We start from the raw sequence: 17576 nt of genomic DNA, 5'->3' as shown, positions 1-17576 counted from the left end.
AACCAATTATTAATCTGTAACATAATGAAACTGAAAAGTGATTTGTTTAATCATAACGGGACTAGCCACGGTGATAACTTTTACGGAGTCACCCGCAATGCACAAATTGTGCGAAAAATCCACAGAAGAAAAATCATTCGCCTTGACCGGGATCTCGGTCAAGGCGAATGATTTTTCCTCCGTGGATTTTTTTAAATGAAAAGTGATTTATTTCCATGGTATTAATTTTGATTAGAGATTTTATTTCAGAGAAATTTTACACTGTCAAAGAAGTATAAGTAAAGTGAATGCTTAAAAAGTATTTATGAGAACATAATTTCCCTACTTTTTCGATTACTCAACGTGGAACTGAATTTGAGGTTTACGGGTTGGCCTCAGGGTTTGTTTAATTTGTAGCCATTTAGTGCCAACATACATAATTATATGCATTCATGCATAAATTCCATAATCCACTATGGTGATCAGCTGTGGGGATGATTCAGAGTCACCGACGGCATATGATGAGCATCAAAGGTAGCAACGAAAACCGTAAGCACAAATCCGCCAGTAACACCATTTTACCCGCGAAAACCGATTTTAAGGAAATAGACTCTTCCAGTCCCAAAATCATCTAATCTTTAAGTTGGTGTAAGTTTACGCTAGGATTAGTGGCTATTCCTTATATAGTGTGGCGCTGAATTCAATACGTAAAAATTCCGATATTCATTCCATAGTGTTAATATCCAATACAAAGACTCCATTGGCGCATATCGAACAGGCTACCTACCGTAAAGTCTTGACTTTCCATATTACATCCCACCCACCACCGATTAACAACCGAAATCAAATTTCTTCACTGCATCATGAATGGGTCCTTCAGATGCATTAATCATCTGACATTCTTTTCACTCCACATTCCAGCTCGCAAAACCCGCAATGCTGAAACTCTGCACCAGCCCAAATTCCGACTGTCAATATTGTATTAAGTAATCCCTTTTTAACCGCTTACCAATTCTTTTCAATTCCATCTCAAATACTTATTCTTCTCTTGACCTCTTTGCCTCCCGCGCCAATTTCAACAGCCAATTGCAAAGACTCTCTTTTTGATACCCAACTTTTTTATGTATTTAATATATTAAAAATGATTGTTATTTGTGAGATTATTTTTATAGTCGTTTTCTTATTATATTTACATAGTTTATTCTGTTTGTAAAACCTAATGTAAAGGCATAAGTGTTGTTTTTGGTGTTAAATAAAATCCACACATTCCTAAAGTGATCGATGCTCTTTTCCTCGTATTTTGCTCACACTTTAGAATTTCCAACCTAGATTTCCAAACAAAATCTTGCCGTAACGAAACCTCTGGTTCCACAATATAAAGATACGGAAAAATTATGGAGGAAATCCCAAGAGGGAGAAAGTCCTATCCGACTACTTTTCCCATTGATTGTGTTTGACGTTTCTTCGAAGGCTAACCAAGAGAGAGTTACACGCGATTTCGCAGAAGCCGTTCAGTTCGTTTGTTGTTTGGGTTGCTAGGTCAACGAGGTTATCCTTTATCTATCCCCGAGACGAGTGACGCGTTTTGGTGGTCATTTACAATGTCCTCACCCCACTTACGCCGCGTTATCGGTCCCTCGGAGGAAGCCGTCGTACCACAAATCGAATCTCGTGACGACGCGGCTTGCTTGAAACTGCTTGTTTCTCGTAGCCGGATTCTTCCTATGCGGCGACCTTCGAGGGGAAGAACCAGCGGAAACAGCGTAGCGGGGTGCCGATGACTAAGAGAGAGGTGCGGGACAAGTTTTCCTGGGAATCCATTTCGTTGTTGGTAGTATAAATGTGTACGCTTCCGTCGTCATGCATTCCATTCACGGTGCGGACTTGGGAGAGCGTAGATCTGTTCCGATTACTGAACGCTATTAGAAAGAAGAAAAGTGAATAACGCAATGGTAAGTAAGGAGTTTTGTTGATTTCTTATACGTATGAAATTATATCAAGGGTAACTACGTGTAATTAGTTTATGTCCATGTATTAATAAAAAGCTGATGGTAAACTATCACACTTATTTTTAATGGCTCTTAGACCCGAAACCTTTTTTGGGTGAAGATTACATTTGTGGGGAAATTTACCATTGGTTTTCTTTGTATTGATCTCATTAATTTTATTTTACCCCTGTATTAAGTAAATAATTATTGCTCAAAATACATCGTTAATATCCTCAGGGGTTACTTAATGGGACTCATCTATTATGTGGCTATTCGAAAAATAATTTAATGAATACTTTAGCAATATAGCGATATAGAATAAGCAGTTAAGGTATCACCTTAGAGACCTTCATGCACTGACGTCTCCACCACCGTGTGTTACGATACTTGTAACGCATTTGATATGTTTTGGTACATTCGTAAGATGGTGTCAAATTCCAAGATTTAAAGCTTGGAATTTGACAATCAATTACTTAGCCTTTTCCATACGGTGCAGCTGTTATTTTATTGGCGACATTAAAGTTCATTCAAATGATTCGATTTCAAATAGAGTGGACGGAGTAGAGGAACAATTTATCACTGAAGATAACAAGGAGAACTTTTAAGTAAATCGATATGTTATCTGCGAATCTCGGAAAAATACATCCAAGTTTCAGCATGAGTTAATAATATTTATTTGTAGAGCTATATAAACGATCAATGCCTTTAGTGATAAGTACGTACTTTAAAATTTACGTACGTAGGTACTTCATTTTGGGGGGCTACGTTTTGGTACCTTTTTATGTACTCATGATAACTTTTTTTATCGTCAACATGGGGTTCAACTCGAATGGGCATTCTTATGGATTAGATAATCGAGAAATATATAACCGAGTTCATGCCAAGCCAATGGCTATTTTGTGCTATTGCTTAATTGGTTGTATCCACGCCCCGTGGAAAGCCCCTCTTTGATTTTTGCCCCTGTTTTCAGCGTAGCTATTCTGCATGACAGCCCATTAATTTTACGCATTCATTCATGTTCTCTTTTTTCCTGTCTCAAGGAGGCGTCAATCCGCACCTGCTTCTTCTTCCTCGCCATGTCGGCCCTCTGCGCCTGCGCACTGGCTATGCCCACGGTTGAGTCCAGAGACGACCTAGGGCAACCCCGTAGAGAGCCTTCCCGCTCATGGTCGGGTGTCCTTCGAGGTCCCAACCGAGCCTCAGTCCCGTCCAGATTCGACACGCAGCTGGTTGACCTTAACAGGAACCCAACCTATTATAATTATCACATCCTGCCCGAGGTTAGTATCCAAACCTTTCAAGTGGGAGGATAAATTCTTGAGTCGGCCCAACACGGAATTCGTTATCGGGAGACTTGAAGTTCGAGTGTCCCGAACAATAGGACTGAATATAGGAGGCACTGTTTCGTCCCGTTGAAGCTTGATTCTTGTCGCCAATCTGAGCGCATTTTAAACAGTTTTCAATTTTTTTTGGCCGCTGTGATCGCGTTGCGATCCATTATTTATTTTCAATATTCAGGGTGGTGAAAATTAAGTCACGAAATTTTAGCTCTAGAAGCTAATGCCAATAGGAACCAAACTTACAGATAATGAATGGGTGGAACACGCAACATTTATAGACAACAGAAATTTTGAGCTAAGCGCACCGAATGACCGCAAGATTACAATGTTGCCGGATGCTCTGGACAACTCATAACTTTCAATGCTTTTTCTGCCGGAGATCGCGAGGCCAGGGATGCCGACTAAAAAAAAATATTGGGGGGGCCCAAACCGGGGATCTTGCCCCGGGAAATTTTATAAGTAGTGAGTTTTAAGTTTTTTAAGCATTTTAGAAGGGTCATATGATCAACGTTAGAGCCCTGATAACTCGAATCTCGATATCTGGACACTCCGGGGAAAATCGACAAGCCTGACACATTTTTTCCTCACATCCATAACGAATTTTTGAGGGGGCTCGGGCCCCTTCAGGCCCCATGGAGTCGGTGCCACTGTCCGAGGCATCCGATAACAGGGCAAACTCGCGGAGCTCTTGACTCAAAGTCTGTGGTTAAGAAAAGGTGCGTTTTCGACCGAAGCACCATTTGTAATTTTGGTTTCCACTGGCATCAGCTATCCAAGGTTAACTTTTTGTGAAAAAAAATTTATCCACCCTGTATACCATATTACATTGACAGTCGTGAGGAATAGTATTTAAAAGTTATAAATTTGATAAATCACATCATAGTTCATGACCATTAATCATGTATATGCATATGGGTGAACATCCCTAATTATAGTTTATTTTTTGTGACAATCTGTTCAATCTGCCCATCAGCGACGCAAGTGGTGACTAGAAAGAGATTCTTAATCGGAGCAACAATTCGTTCTGTAAATAAAAAAAAAATATGTTTACTTACGTTCCATTAAAATTTTCCTTTTATAGATTATTTCAAATCGACCGTAACTATTTGTAATTCCGACTCGCAACAACTCAGATATTTGTGATAAGAGTTCATCAGTGATGATAAGTGATTCTGGTCTCAAAAGAATACATGTCATGTTTGCGTTGTGCCTGTTTGGAGAACTGACTTCATGGGAATGATCCAAAAAAATTTGACATATGTCCTCTTTTTCACCGATGTTACCCGTTATTAGCTTTGACGATTTTTTGCTTTTAAAAATGATTAGCTTGTTTTGATGTTTTCTCGGAGAGATTGGGAAGATAAAAATATTCTTGATAGGTAATCCCTCTTGTTTCCTGCTTACCTCTTTCCCCATTGTGCAAACATCGGTTTCCCACACTTGAACAAGCACATGTTCTTGTTTATCTGCTTTATATCAGATCTACCAAGTCATATTGTTGGCAAAATTATCCCAATCCTTAAGAAAAATAATCAAACCTGTTATCGCTTATGCCAGTCTGATTTTATCTCAGTGTATAGGCAGTGTACAATGTGATTTCACATTGTCCTGCTCCAATAATCTCTTGGTATACACTGTGGCCTTTTCTTCACAGAATTCACATATTAGGAATACCTAAGTTTTTAGATGCAGTGTAGGAATGAAATACACCACAGAGTTGCAGTGCTTTTTCTGGTTTAGGAATGAACAGAAAACGTCTCAGCAAATAAACATTAAGAAGATGTTTTCTTTGCCATCTAAAGCGTCAGGCACTTCTCGATACGATGCAATGAATTTAATCCCAAGCCATTCGCAGAGAGAGTATGTTTTGAGTAGGCCCTACGAAATCGATGCATTACATATAATTGTTATTTTCTTGTCCACTTAAAGTGTGATTTCATCTTTCTCAAGGTGTGTTCACTCTTTTACTATTTATGTACGGCGGTGGTATGGTAGAAAAAACTTGTTTCATTATGGTTCGAATTTGGAAAAATATGCCAATCCTCAGCGATTTTCAAAATCCCTTTAAGAATCCTACAATAAACAGTAAAATTCTAACTTCAGAAAAACTTTAAATTATTTTTTAAAAACTTGACCAAGACTGAGGGAAATGAAAACATTGCAAGGCGTTGTATCATTAATTTTTAGTTCTCTCATGTACTGTTACCGCTCAGTGAAGTTTTATTAAATCCCTTTGACTTGCTCTTCAGGATGCTTTGACTGATGTTGTTCGAGTCCAGAGGCCAAGGCAGAGACGCAATTCACAACGCTACGATGGCCACGGAGGCGGACGAAGCTTATACGCCGGATTTCCATCCGACGATATCCTTAGGCCCCCGAGCTTTCGGGACGAGCAGCCGAGGCAGCCACAGAGGACTCCGTTCTCCGATTTCTCTCGAACCGGTTGCATCGACGGTGGTCCCTCTTGCACGCCCAAACCGCAAAGGAAGTACTTCGACTTCTACTCATAGATAACACCGTCATGAAGAGGAAAAAAACATCGACACGTATTTTTTGAGTAAATTGTGGTCATTTCTGCCGGTTTCGACAACAGTATTTAAGGTTGTGGTGTGTTGAAATGTTGTTGACGCCCTACAGCTCTGAACGGTTAGCGATTATATTTTGTGAAATGTGGATATCTGTGGCTGTGTTTGGGGCCGCCGAGAGACATTAGGGGTCCTTCAGCAGTGTATTCGTCGGGACTATTTGCTTCCCTTCAACCTTGAGAATGCTGTGAAAGTTTTCGATGACATGGGGCAAAGAATTCCTATTTCTCTGGGCGGCCCTGTCTGTGTGATGTTTTAAGGCCGTTTTACACGGTACACGGAATTGCGCAATCTGACGTACGTGCGAAGGTGCAATCAAAATTGCGTCGTGTATAGCGGTGAATTGCTAGAACACATGCGAGAATGCGTGGATGCGAAACGTCAAAATAGCCCCTGTTCTAATTTCGTTCATGCATTCGCGCAATTCCGCGCCATTTTAGAAATTAATGCAGCTCTAACCTGCGCAATTCCGTGCCCCGTGTAAAACGGCCTTTACCTTTGACGCTTACGCTCATAAACGTGGAGAGCGAACTGTCGACCATCCATCGCTCTGCAGAGAAGGGAACCACAATTGCAAACATTTTAAATATTTATTTCTCCTGTTCTGGGGAACAGTATTTGAAGATATGTATACATACAAGTTTCATTCCGCAGAGTTGAGTACCAATCGTACGTTGGTCGCTTGCTATAGAACCTGGGGAATGTTTAGGCCACAGGGTTCACATTACTATGTTTATGCTTCGAGTCTTATGACTAGATAATCATCCTCTTTCTACGTTCTTGCTGGTGGAGTTTACTGCCGCTGAATACCGATGTTGGTGTTTTTCAGCGATGACTCAATCTTTGTGTGACGCAAGGAGATGTCATTCTCAGGAAGTTCCGTTGAGGAGAAACCTCAATGTGTCACCGTTGCGTCGGATTCATGCAGCTCTATCGAAAAGTAGGCCTACTGAAGATAGCAGTGGATCCATTCCCAAATTTTAAAATATAATAAATTTCCGCACATATTGAATAACTTGACCGAAGAGGGTTTCGGAACTTGGTACCACCATGCGAAATATTTAAATTTAACTTTTTAATGAAAGTTTACAATTTCTTGGGATCGATGAGATAACATTGGATTGATTTCGTGATAAAGTAGACCCAGGGGAAAAGCCTAGAAAAATGCACTCGTATTTCGCATAACCTCCACTTTTGTGGTCAATTTTTTGGTGTCTTCTTCATAAAATATTGGTAAAAATACATATTTTTACATTTATAAAATGTTTTCCTTAAATACCTATAGGAACCTAGGGTAAAAAAATTTTCTCAAGTCTTACATTGTTGATTACAGTCTTGTCCTTATAGCGGCGCTAGGTGCCTTTACGCAAGGCTTTTATATTATTCCCTTCAATAAAAAATGTTCGTTTGTTGTTGGGAACACTGTTATCGTTGGCAAATATAATCCAAATCACTTGATAACTTGAAACCTACATTTCAAGACAAATAATGTATGATAACTATGGTAATTCTTACGTATTTCTCAAGACGTAAGCGGATAAAGTGAATTAAAAAAACACTTTTTGCTACATAACATTAAAAACCTTTTTCCACTACCTGGAAAAACATTTTTATTTGGCAGCCACTCCCACCTATGGATTCATTCAGATTTCTTATGCACTTTATGTATAAAATTATATTCCACCGTCTAATACGTATTAAAAAGAAACGGACTTATCCTCTGAGAGGCATTAATTTCTGTAAAATTTATTTAACGTCAATATTTCAAAGTTACCTTGGCACTTCAAGTGTTGGGTATTATGTACAACATTAAAAGCTGCTTCATGGTCTATGTGATCTCTTAAAGATGTAAAAAGTATTATAAACAAAAAGGAATAGATGGTAAGAGGTACAGGTACAAAACAGAAGTAGAATTCAAATTATTGAATTGGAGTGAAACTGATGCCTTTAAAAGTCAATGTAAATGTATTCTAGGTCTTAAAAATATTGTTTCAATTTGTTACATAAATATTTTTCAACGTCGTTTTATGAGTTTAAAGGTCTTCACTTTCAGTATAAATTATTATGTCTGCATGTCCATAAAAAATAAAAGTGTAATACATATTTTATGTTTATTTATTTTTCGTTGCCATTTCAAGTATAAGTTCGCAAATATATATTAACTAACTAAATTGTCAGTGAAAAATATGTACATTTCCTCAAATTACTTTGATATATAAATTTTTCATCATATGCCGCCAATATGTTGTACCGCTAATGAACTTGTTCTTTCGTTCTATAAATTAAGAAATGGCCAATGTTGGTTTTAATTTGATTCCCATCAGAAGTTGGTGACACACAAGGGAAGTAAACAGTCGAAAAGAAGCATTCATTGCCGAAAAATTTAACGTGAAGCAATTTCTCAAAATAACTCGAATAAATAATGATTTCATGCATTGCTCTTGATTTATGATCACCGCACTCGTTGAAAGTTTCATTCTAACGACCGTAATATAGTTTCACATTCCGAAATAAAAACTGGGAAAATTAAATTTAGATTATCTAATTTTGTTTAACATTTTATTGTAATACGAATAATAAATCTCTTTAACTGTTCTTAAATTAACATGAAATTAACAAGTGACGGGTGTTAAGAAACTCAAGTTTGTACTTTACATTCTAGACGATTAGATACCAATTCTCCGGATTCCAGTCAGAAATATATTTACTATAAATTTTACATCAATTGAGATTTTTGGAACAAATGGTTTGTGGATTCAACAAATAACAGTGTATTACTTTCATGAAGAAATAATCTCATGGAACCACAGCGTCCGTTTCTTTGTCTTCCCATTTCTTTCCCTCGAAATAGACACATTATGAATGGTAAAGAAATTACGCTCGTATTTCACATAAACTTTCCTTTTGTGGTCACTTTTCTGGAGCATCTTCTAAAAAGAACCAAAATATATTAATTTTTGTCACTCATAAAATACCTTTCACCGCCCATTACTAAATGGATATTCTTTCTAGCTATACAGGAAAATTTAAGTCGAGGAGGCATACCTTTTGGACATTCCCACAGGAACGAGAAAATGTTTCTTTTCGTCATGTTTTTTCTTTTCGTCATGTGTTGGTAACAATGAAATTCAAAAAGGTCAACTGTTTTTATCCAGTTCATTCTATTATTTTACACTAACGTAGACTTTGGCAATCTAGGACTAGAAAATATTTTTTACAAGATCTTTTTGGTTGAGGATCAATGCCACTACAACTCATATGCTATCAGGGAGACTTATTCCCTGCTACTCGCTCTACGCATATTTCCGAGGTATTAATATACATTCATTACGGTGGTTACTAGCTTATTCAGCTAAATTCTGCGATTTGGAATGTAATGCCATATCCTACGTAACTTTTTTATTACTACAACGAAGTCATCAAATTAAATGTACAATGCGTTGCTAAAATTGTGATTGTTGTGACTGTTCTGTATAATACTGAAATTTTTAAATGATTCCAATTCGATGTAGCATGATATGATAGCAGCAAACCAACTTGAGCGGGTTCATTATGTGTCATTCCATTCATTTCTACAATTTTTCACCAAACAAAAACCCCTAATACACCGACGAAAACTGCTGCTTATTCATTTCATTGCAAGATGGGCGCTAGACAATTAGAACAGATCTTTTAAAAGGTGCCCCATGCACTGGGAAAACAAACTGTTAAAGCGTCCAACAGGTCACTCGGTGATATGGTTTCACATCAAGCCACTAGGCGAGGGTCTTCGTGATGGTAGGCTTTGTCTTTGGAGATGAGCGTTTGGGGAAGCTCCAGTACCGCTGTCCCTTGCCGAAGTTGTGAGCCTCCGCCAGGGTCTCGGGGAGTTTGGCGTGCAGCGTTTCCGGCAGGAAGGAAGCTGTGAAAATCCCGACTAGGGAACAAGTTCCAAGGACCACGTAGGGATATCTAGCATCCACCGATGTTCCCTTTAAACAGATAAATGTGAGAATTAGCTGTCACCCAAATACAGCAGCGAAGCCAGGATTTTAAAATTGGGGGGGGGGGGGGAGGTTTACCGGATATTTCGGGGCCCTTCCGGGGTGTATGGTAAACATCCCAGTGCGAAGGTATATTTCCTGATTCGTATATTAATAAAATTTCCTGATTTTTGGGAGTGAATTGATGAAAATTGGGAACTAAGTAGTGTACATTTTGTCTCTTGCTCTTTGTAAAATTGTTTGTTTTTTATTTTTATTTATATTATGGTGAAAAAAACGCTTTATTAAACCCAGGTCGTGAAATCTTTAATAAAAGACATCGTGTTCTAATGTACTGATTCATTAGTTGTTTCGCCAAGCAGCCGATATGAGTAAATAATAGGTGTAGCGACTGGAGCTAATCTGGGTTCGACTACAGTGGCGTAGCCAGGATTTTGAAATAGGGGAGTTTAGGAGCAGTTATTTATTCTGAAGTGCTGCACTTTAATAATTTTACACTTGATTCTTCTCTGGCGCATATATTTGGCTCCAGAATGACAGCCTGGTGGCAATCTTCCATACCAACGCTTCAAGTACTAGCTCCACCACGAGATTTCGGGACTCTTCCGGGATGTATGGAAAACAACCCAGAGCAAATGGGGTTCACCCACCCACCCTCCCTCCCCTCACCCCGAAAATTTTTATATATTTGATGCTGACAACGTGATTTTTTGGACTTGAAAACAGGAATTTTTTACGAGTATTTATTAAAAGGAAGCATATAAATATCTTGCCACCAATTTAAAGGCTCAAGGGGTAGGATTGTAACCCGGTAACACCCCCCCCCCCCGTGGCTACACCAATGCCCAGATAAAATCCTAGCCTGGGAATAGTTTTGCAAAATTTACCATGACTTTAACTTTAGATGAAAGTTGAGGACATTTTTATGATTTCTGCAGCACTCTCACCAAAGAAAATCTTTGCCTGCACACGATTTCAAATTACTACATCTAACATGAAGCATAATAAAGATACACTGTTGTATGTTCCACAGAATAACCGACCCAGGTTTCGACATTACACTACGTCATTTTCAAAGGTTTCAAAGGTTTTCCTTTGAAAATGGCATAGCATATTGTTGAAACCTGGGTCGGTTATTCTGCGGAACATACAACAGTGTATCTTTGTTATGTTTCCTGTCACCAAGTTCCACAGTGTACCGCCATCCAGCTTTAAGTACATCTAACATCTAAAAATTTTCCATCAAATCAAAATCTTCCACATTATTTTACAACATAGCATGCATAGTAGATCAGTATGAATCAAGATTTACATCATAAAGTCCTCAAGAATGAGGTTGAGTAATAATTTCTACTGAAGTATTGCACTTCAATCATTTTACTTGATACTTCTCCGGCGCATATATTGGGCTCCAGAATGACAGCTTGGTGGCAATGTTCCCTACCAACGCCTCAAGTACTTGATCCGCCACTTTTTTTTAGGATTTGATCTCTGATAAGAATGGCAGAGATAGGCATCTACTTTCCCTCTCCTCACACTCAACATTCTATCCTAAACCAGCCCGTAGTATTATTATTTGATTTGATGGCTGTAAAATGACTTAAATCGTTTTGAAATGGTTTTTTTTATTGTAAATATGAATACTTATTAAAAATTTAACTCATTGTTTTAAATCGTCATTGTGCGTATCTTTTTTCATATAGACTATATCGTTTTTAGTGATATATTAAAATAAAATGGATGATATACGTAGAAATTGATGGAATAAATTGAGTTGCTAATGATTCTTACTTTATTCTGTGTCTTAAATTTTAATACATTGATTACAACCATATTTAATACTCATTTACTCATTTAATACTCAACAGTGACCACAAAAAGTAGGCATTTCCTTGATGGAGGAGAACGTTGTATCACAAAATTAATAAATTGAAGCTATTAAGTGTAAATGTACAGGTTTAGGGTATAGTCATAGGGAAATAGAGAAATAAAACTTTGTAAGGCTCACTATAATTTTAATATGGGCACGACTCGGGTTTCGTGAAAGGATTGTGCCCATATTAAAATAATAGTGAACCTTACAAAGCTTTATTTCTTTATTTCTAGTATGGAGAGGTTTCACAAAGTAAAGCCTGAAGTTATCAGTTGTATCATATAGGATACTGGAATTTTTGTGTTCATCAAAATGCTGTATCAAATTAGTTAAAAACGGAAGAAAATGCTTACCAGATACACTATATAAGGTCCAATGATGCCGATCAGGTTGGCTAATATAGAGTTCGTCGAGGTACCAGTCTGACGAAGGCAGGTAGGATAAGTCTCCAAAGACTGCAGATAGACGGCATAGAATGTTATGCAAACGCAGAACTTGGCAAAGACAGCAAATACCACTGTCACAATGGAAAGAGCTGGATCTGTTGCAAAGAAAAATGTGAAAAACTGTTAGTGTGAAGGCATTGAATAATTTTCTTTGTGCTTTCCATTATTTTAATAATGTAAGCACCAGCAACATCAACTTTTTTACAAGTAAAAGCAAAATACGAGAGTTCTTATCTTTTGGGCATGTAAATTACATCTTAAAATGGTAGCGCTGAAGTTCACACGCCATTCCTTAAGGCCGTTTTACACGGTACACGGAATTGCGCAGGTTAGAGCTACATTAATTTCTAAAATGGCGTGGAATTGCACGAATGCATGAACGAAATTAGAACAGGGGCTATTTTGCCGTCTCTCATCCACGCATTCACGCATGTGTTCTAGCAATTCACCGCTTTACACGACGCAATTTTTGATTGCGCCTTCGCACGTACGTCAGACTGCGCAATTCCGTGTACCGTGTAAAACGGCCTTTAAACCTAGGCTTGATAAAGAGCATTAATTAAGCATTTACTTTATGCTCAGCTTCATAATTGGCTTTAAATGAAGCCTGTGGCAATTGAACCTTTCATTTATTTCATTGTATTTCAAGCTATTATGCTGTATTTTTTTTGTCTATTAGCTTTATCACACCCGTATATGCTATTATGCAATGAATTTCATTATAATCTCATGAATATAACATGTTAACATTTGGTCATCTTCGCGGAAATGTTCGCGATAGGTTTATTTTTCAAATTTCATCCTAGCTGTTGAAAACTTTAGAATCAAAGTGAATAAATTCTAGTAACAGAAAATTTATACCAGATGGTCTTAAATTCTACTGTAAAGAGCTGTTAACCATCATGTCAATGTATCAAATATCAATATTATCAACAAGCAGTGGAATAAGTGTACCAATAACATGCCTACACTGGCCTATTTGAGCTAAATTGGGCTAAATATTAAATATATAATGTGTGTGCGATGCATTTGTTCACTATGGTCAGTCTGTTCTATTCGTGAATTATACTTTTCGTGATAATATTTCAGAACTATATTTTAGAAGATGTTTTATTACATTGGATAAGCATTTGGATGAGCATGTCACTAGAAAAATGAACCATTTCGGTAGAAATCGTATTTCGAAATTTTATTATTAAATAGTTGAATCTATATACCTACGGTCCTGGTTAAATCAACACTTCAAAATTATTAATTTATTGCTCTTAAGGAATTATGCTTTTTTTATAAATTTTTTTCATCAAAAACCTGAACTCATAATCACAAAAAAATAATTATGCATTGCGAGACGTTAAGATCAATCTTTGGATGAAATATCATCATGTTTAAAATTATGAATTTTATTTATATATACAGGCTTGCTTTGTACCTTAAGATATTCTGATAGTCGTTTTCAACACATCTTTGGGTGAGTATCGGCTCTTAAAAATTATTTTGCGAAGAATAACCGATATAAGGGCGTCTTGATCAGATAAGAGGAGTACCCTTTTCCAGAAAACTCGTGCGAATTCATGTATTTCACTTCGCCGTGTAACCTACTCAAGAACATAAAGTGATCAAGTTTAAAATAAAAAGGATTAATTTTGGCAATGTAAGTTCCAGAAAACATTTTGCACGCTTGAGTGACTCCTGCAAAATTTTCCGCTTGCCTGTTGCGATTAAAAAACCTCAGCCTCAAATTTTGATTAATGGACCAACCTAAAAGGTCGATTGAGGACATGAGTGAAAGAAGTTTTCAAGATTTATTTTTTTCCTTTTTTCGATCGTTTTATTTTTTTGCGTGAGGAAGAATCGAGGTGTGAGACCACAGTCAAAAGGTGAAATTGTGAAGGGTGTTGGTTCATTACTCAAGACAACGGCAACGAGGACAGCGCAGGCAATGGCCAAGAGTATGAAAAATGCAGACTGCGTCCACCGTCGGCCGATTCTGTCCGTGCTCCACATGGCCATAATGTAAGCGGGCAGCTCGACGAGTGACTGGTAAAAGTAGTTAAGGAATGGATTTCCGGACATGTTTCCAACGTTGAGGACTAGGGAGTAGTAGGCCAAAGAGTTGATGCCCCTGAAAAAAAAACATTTTATTAACCCTAATACGGGTAAGGTGAGTCTCTTGGACTCATCGCATCACATTTTTGAGAATTTTATTATGTCATTGAAATGTCAGCATGTTGTAATTTTTTTACTTCTTCTAACTGTATGTTTCCTATAAATTAGAGTAATTCAAAATTGTTACGGAATTAAAATAAGTTAAAAAATAATTTTTTTCCTTGAATTCCCACAAATCCGGGCAAGGTGAGTCTGTTTGCACGAATTGTAAAAAGTAATGTGCATTTTACAAATATTTGGTTTGAATTGTCAAAATAATGTAAAATTATCACTATGTACATGTAACGATAAATATGTAGTGAAAACAGAAAGAATTAGTCAAAAGTGTCTACTGTACTCTCTGTTTGACTATGTATGAAATTAATAAGTAATGTAAAACTTTTGTTAAACAAAAAATAATCAATTTAAGCTAAATGGTTCTATAGTGCACAATATGTACAAATAGATGTGAAAAGTAATATTTTTCACTTTTAATAGTTTAAATTAAAAGCATAAGTTAAAAGAGTCCACTGGACTCACCTTGCCCGATTACGTCAGAAAAATATGTTGCCCGTATTAGGGCTAAATACACATTTCGCAGGAGTCGGTAGCATAAATTTGATGAAGCGAATTAAGCAGGGATGACAGGTGAAACGAAACGAAAAGGTTTCGTTGCGACCCGGAGCGAAACGAAAATGGGTGAGACCTGGGTTTAGTTTCGTCGCCTTAATTTAAAACTTCAATGAAAGAGCAATCATATAATTTGGAAGGAAATGCGATTTCTCACTAGTTTTTGCTTCATATTTGGAAAATTTAACTTAATTTGAGTGATTCACCCATTTTACAAAACCCTTACACTTAACTGTTATACCGCTCTGTGCGGTATTGCCCCATGATGAACGATATTGCAAAGACTGAGGGAAAAATCAAAGATGGAAAATGTAATTTTAAGATTTATTCCATCATCGAAAAAAGTAAAATGTAGCATATTAGGATGAATAAAAATTAAAATTCTACCAAAACCCCGATCTTAGTTATTAAAAAAGTTAGCAAACATAAAATTAAAATTAGAAAAATCCTTTTCTATTTACGATAAATGCCTTTTTGTTGCATCAAAATATGAAAATCCATAATTAGTACAGACAAACTGAAGACACGACGGATGAAGGTCGTTCGGTGTTCCCACTAAGTACCGTGTGTTCGGACCATTGAGGTTCGCCTGTACTTGGGAGGATTGGCTACTCACCCAATCAAAGGCCCTTCATAGACACCATTAAAATTCTTGAAACATGATAATTTTCAAGTTGCTCAGAAAAGAAATAATACTATATGGGGCATTATCGTTCAACACGGGGTAATACCGAACACCTGCGCATTGCACAGTATAGCCCCATGCTAGGTGTATGGAGTTGCCCCAAAACGACATGACGCAGCAATTCAACCATAGCCTAAAAAAAGAACAATAAAGGACTTGTGTTTGGCACTAAAAATAGCCCATGATATGGGCTATTCAAAACCAAAACTTTGAATATAGTCACTAATGAAATGTTGCACTCACCTCAGCTGGAGTTAGTCTTTAAAATTACAAGAACAGTTGGCAAAACAGATAAACTTTCGTTACATACAAGCGCATAAAGGCAGTGGCACTCAGATTGTCTTTATCGGTTTCGTTTTACTTTCGCTTCGTAGAAGCACCTCCCAGCGCTCACTACATACTCCAGTGGATCTAAAATTATGGTGCACGTATTGCCTCGTCGTACGGTAATACCCCGGACTCCCCTAATGCATATAAGTTTAAGTAGATAGTAATTTCATTCTATTTGCGTCATTGTAGTAAAATATTTTGGCAATCTTACGCAATTTTATCCCGTCTAAAGAGAAACAGATAGATCTAAAATATCAAAAGTTCTTGGCTATGCGAAATTAGCCTCATTTCTTCACTAAAATCGTACTAAATAGCAATGCTTATTCGAGAAAAAATCTGCTGAATTGATGAATGCTTACGTAAGTAAAATATCTTATATCATGGTAGGTGCTCCTGAAATTTCAATGACTTTTGAGGAGATAGGCTTATTTTAAGATAGATTGTAATCACATGGAATCACTTGCAATGAGAAAGATATTTCATGTCAAAGCGTTGAATTAAAATTTAAATTTAAGCAAATAATAAGATCAGTGGTCTATTATGAAAAACATTTCAGGGAGTTAAATAATTTCATTTGTATGACTTACCAGCAAATAAGGATGAGAACAGTGTATCCAGCAAGCCTTTTGCTTGAAAATAAACTCGGTATACCGTATACCTTTTCTTTTCCACATCTCTCTGATGCTTGCTTTAGCATAGATAAGCTATTAGTAGGTAGTTTTCTGCCATTCACGGTCGCTATTTCACTTAGAATTTTATGTGCCTCTTCGGGCCTTCCTTTCGCCATGAGCCATCTTGGAGATTCGGGCATTAGTCTGGAAGTAAAATGAAAAAAATAACCATCAGATTTCTACACTTTGGGTTTATCGATGCATATTTTTATTGTTATTACATATGGGTAAATTAATTTGATATTAACCTCTTCTAAGGCAATAAAAATGTAAATGTCTTGCTCGGCCAAGTGCGATATATTTCTTGCGGTCATGAAGGTTGAACTAGTCAAAATGTTGGAAATAATAGTTGTAAAATACGAAATATTTCTTCTTCGTATAAGATATGTACACTCACAAACTTCGTGGTGAAAAGATCATTTTCATGCCATTTTCCATTTCCATACCATTTTCATTAATTTAATATGTATTTTCCCAGATGACCCTAGTTCATAAATTTAGTATTTCCTTTTAATGATTTGTCTAATTTTGAACATCTCGACTTCCTTTAGGGTTGATTCTTTAAATATCGCACTTAATTCATCACATTCAAAATTTATTCCCATGATTTTACTGCATTACACAAACTAAAACATACTTATCTTTGGTCTTTATACAAAACACATTGAAATTAAAGTTTATATTTAGATAAATCAATGCCTAATAAATTGAAAAAATATACACTCTGAGAAATGGACTTCTTAATCCCGCTGTAAGCCTGAGAACCCTTAAAAAGTCAATTTCTTGAGGACTTTTTTTTACTAACTAATGAGTTAATTACTCAAGAATAACCTTTACATTAGTTTACACCATTGATTATTATAATTTCCATAAAATTTTGCTGAAATGTTGCAGAAATTGTCAGCGACTGCCATCTTCAAA

General features: G+C 36.8%; 2 protein-coding genes across 2 annotated transcripts in view; one reads left to right on the top strand and one right to left on the bottom strand.

Annotated features, from left to right (window-relative positions):
- Positions 1-1196: 1196 nt before the first annotated feature.
- LOC124153758 lies at positions 1197-5827 on the top strand. Its single transcript, XM_046527110.1, has 3 exons — positions 1197-1931; positions 3008-3247; positions 5557-5827. Exons 1-3 carry the CDS (start codon positions 1929-1931, stop codon positions 5815-5817), a joined length of 504 nt encoding a protein of 167 aa, XP_046383066.1. The 5' UTR covers positions 1197-1928; the 3' UTR covers positions 5818-5827.
- Positions 5828-7400: 1573 nt separating this feature from the next.
- The window catches only part of LOC124153757 (carcinine transporter), a 48230-nt gene continuing 38054 nt past the window's right edge, over positions 7401-17576 (bottom strand). Inside the window, exons 7-10 of the mRNA XM_046527109.1 lie at positions 16572-16799; positions 14102-14316; positions 12102-12289; positions 7401-9863 (exon numbers count right to left, since the gene is read on the bottom strand). Of these exons, the coding sequence (XP_046383065.1) occupies positions 9648-9863; positions 12102-12289; positions 14102-14316; positions 16572-16799 (847 nt within the window). The 3' untranslated portion in view covers positions 7401-9647. The remainder of the gene's footprint in view (positions 9864-12101; positions 12290-14101; positions 14317-16571; positions 16800-17576) is intronic.

The sequence above is a fragment of the Ischnura elegans genome, chromosome 2 (assembly GCF_921293095.1).
Source record: "Ischnura elegans chromosome 2, ioIscEleg1.1, whole genome shotgun sequence".
Classification (NCBI taxonomy): domain Eukaryota; kingdom Metazoa; phylum Arthropoda; class Insecta; order Odonata; family Coenagrionidae; genus Ischnura; species Ischnura elegans.
This window is presented reverse-complemented; position numbering and strand designations above follow the sequence as displayed.

Excerpts from the sequence above, each read along its gene's own strand:
- LOC124153758 (XM_046527110.1), top strand. Across the intron at positions 3,248-5,556 it reads ATTATCACATCCTGCCCGAG|GATGCTTTGACTGATGTTGT; the intron begins GTTAGTATCCAA and ends CTTGCTCTTCAG.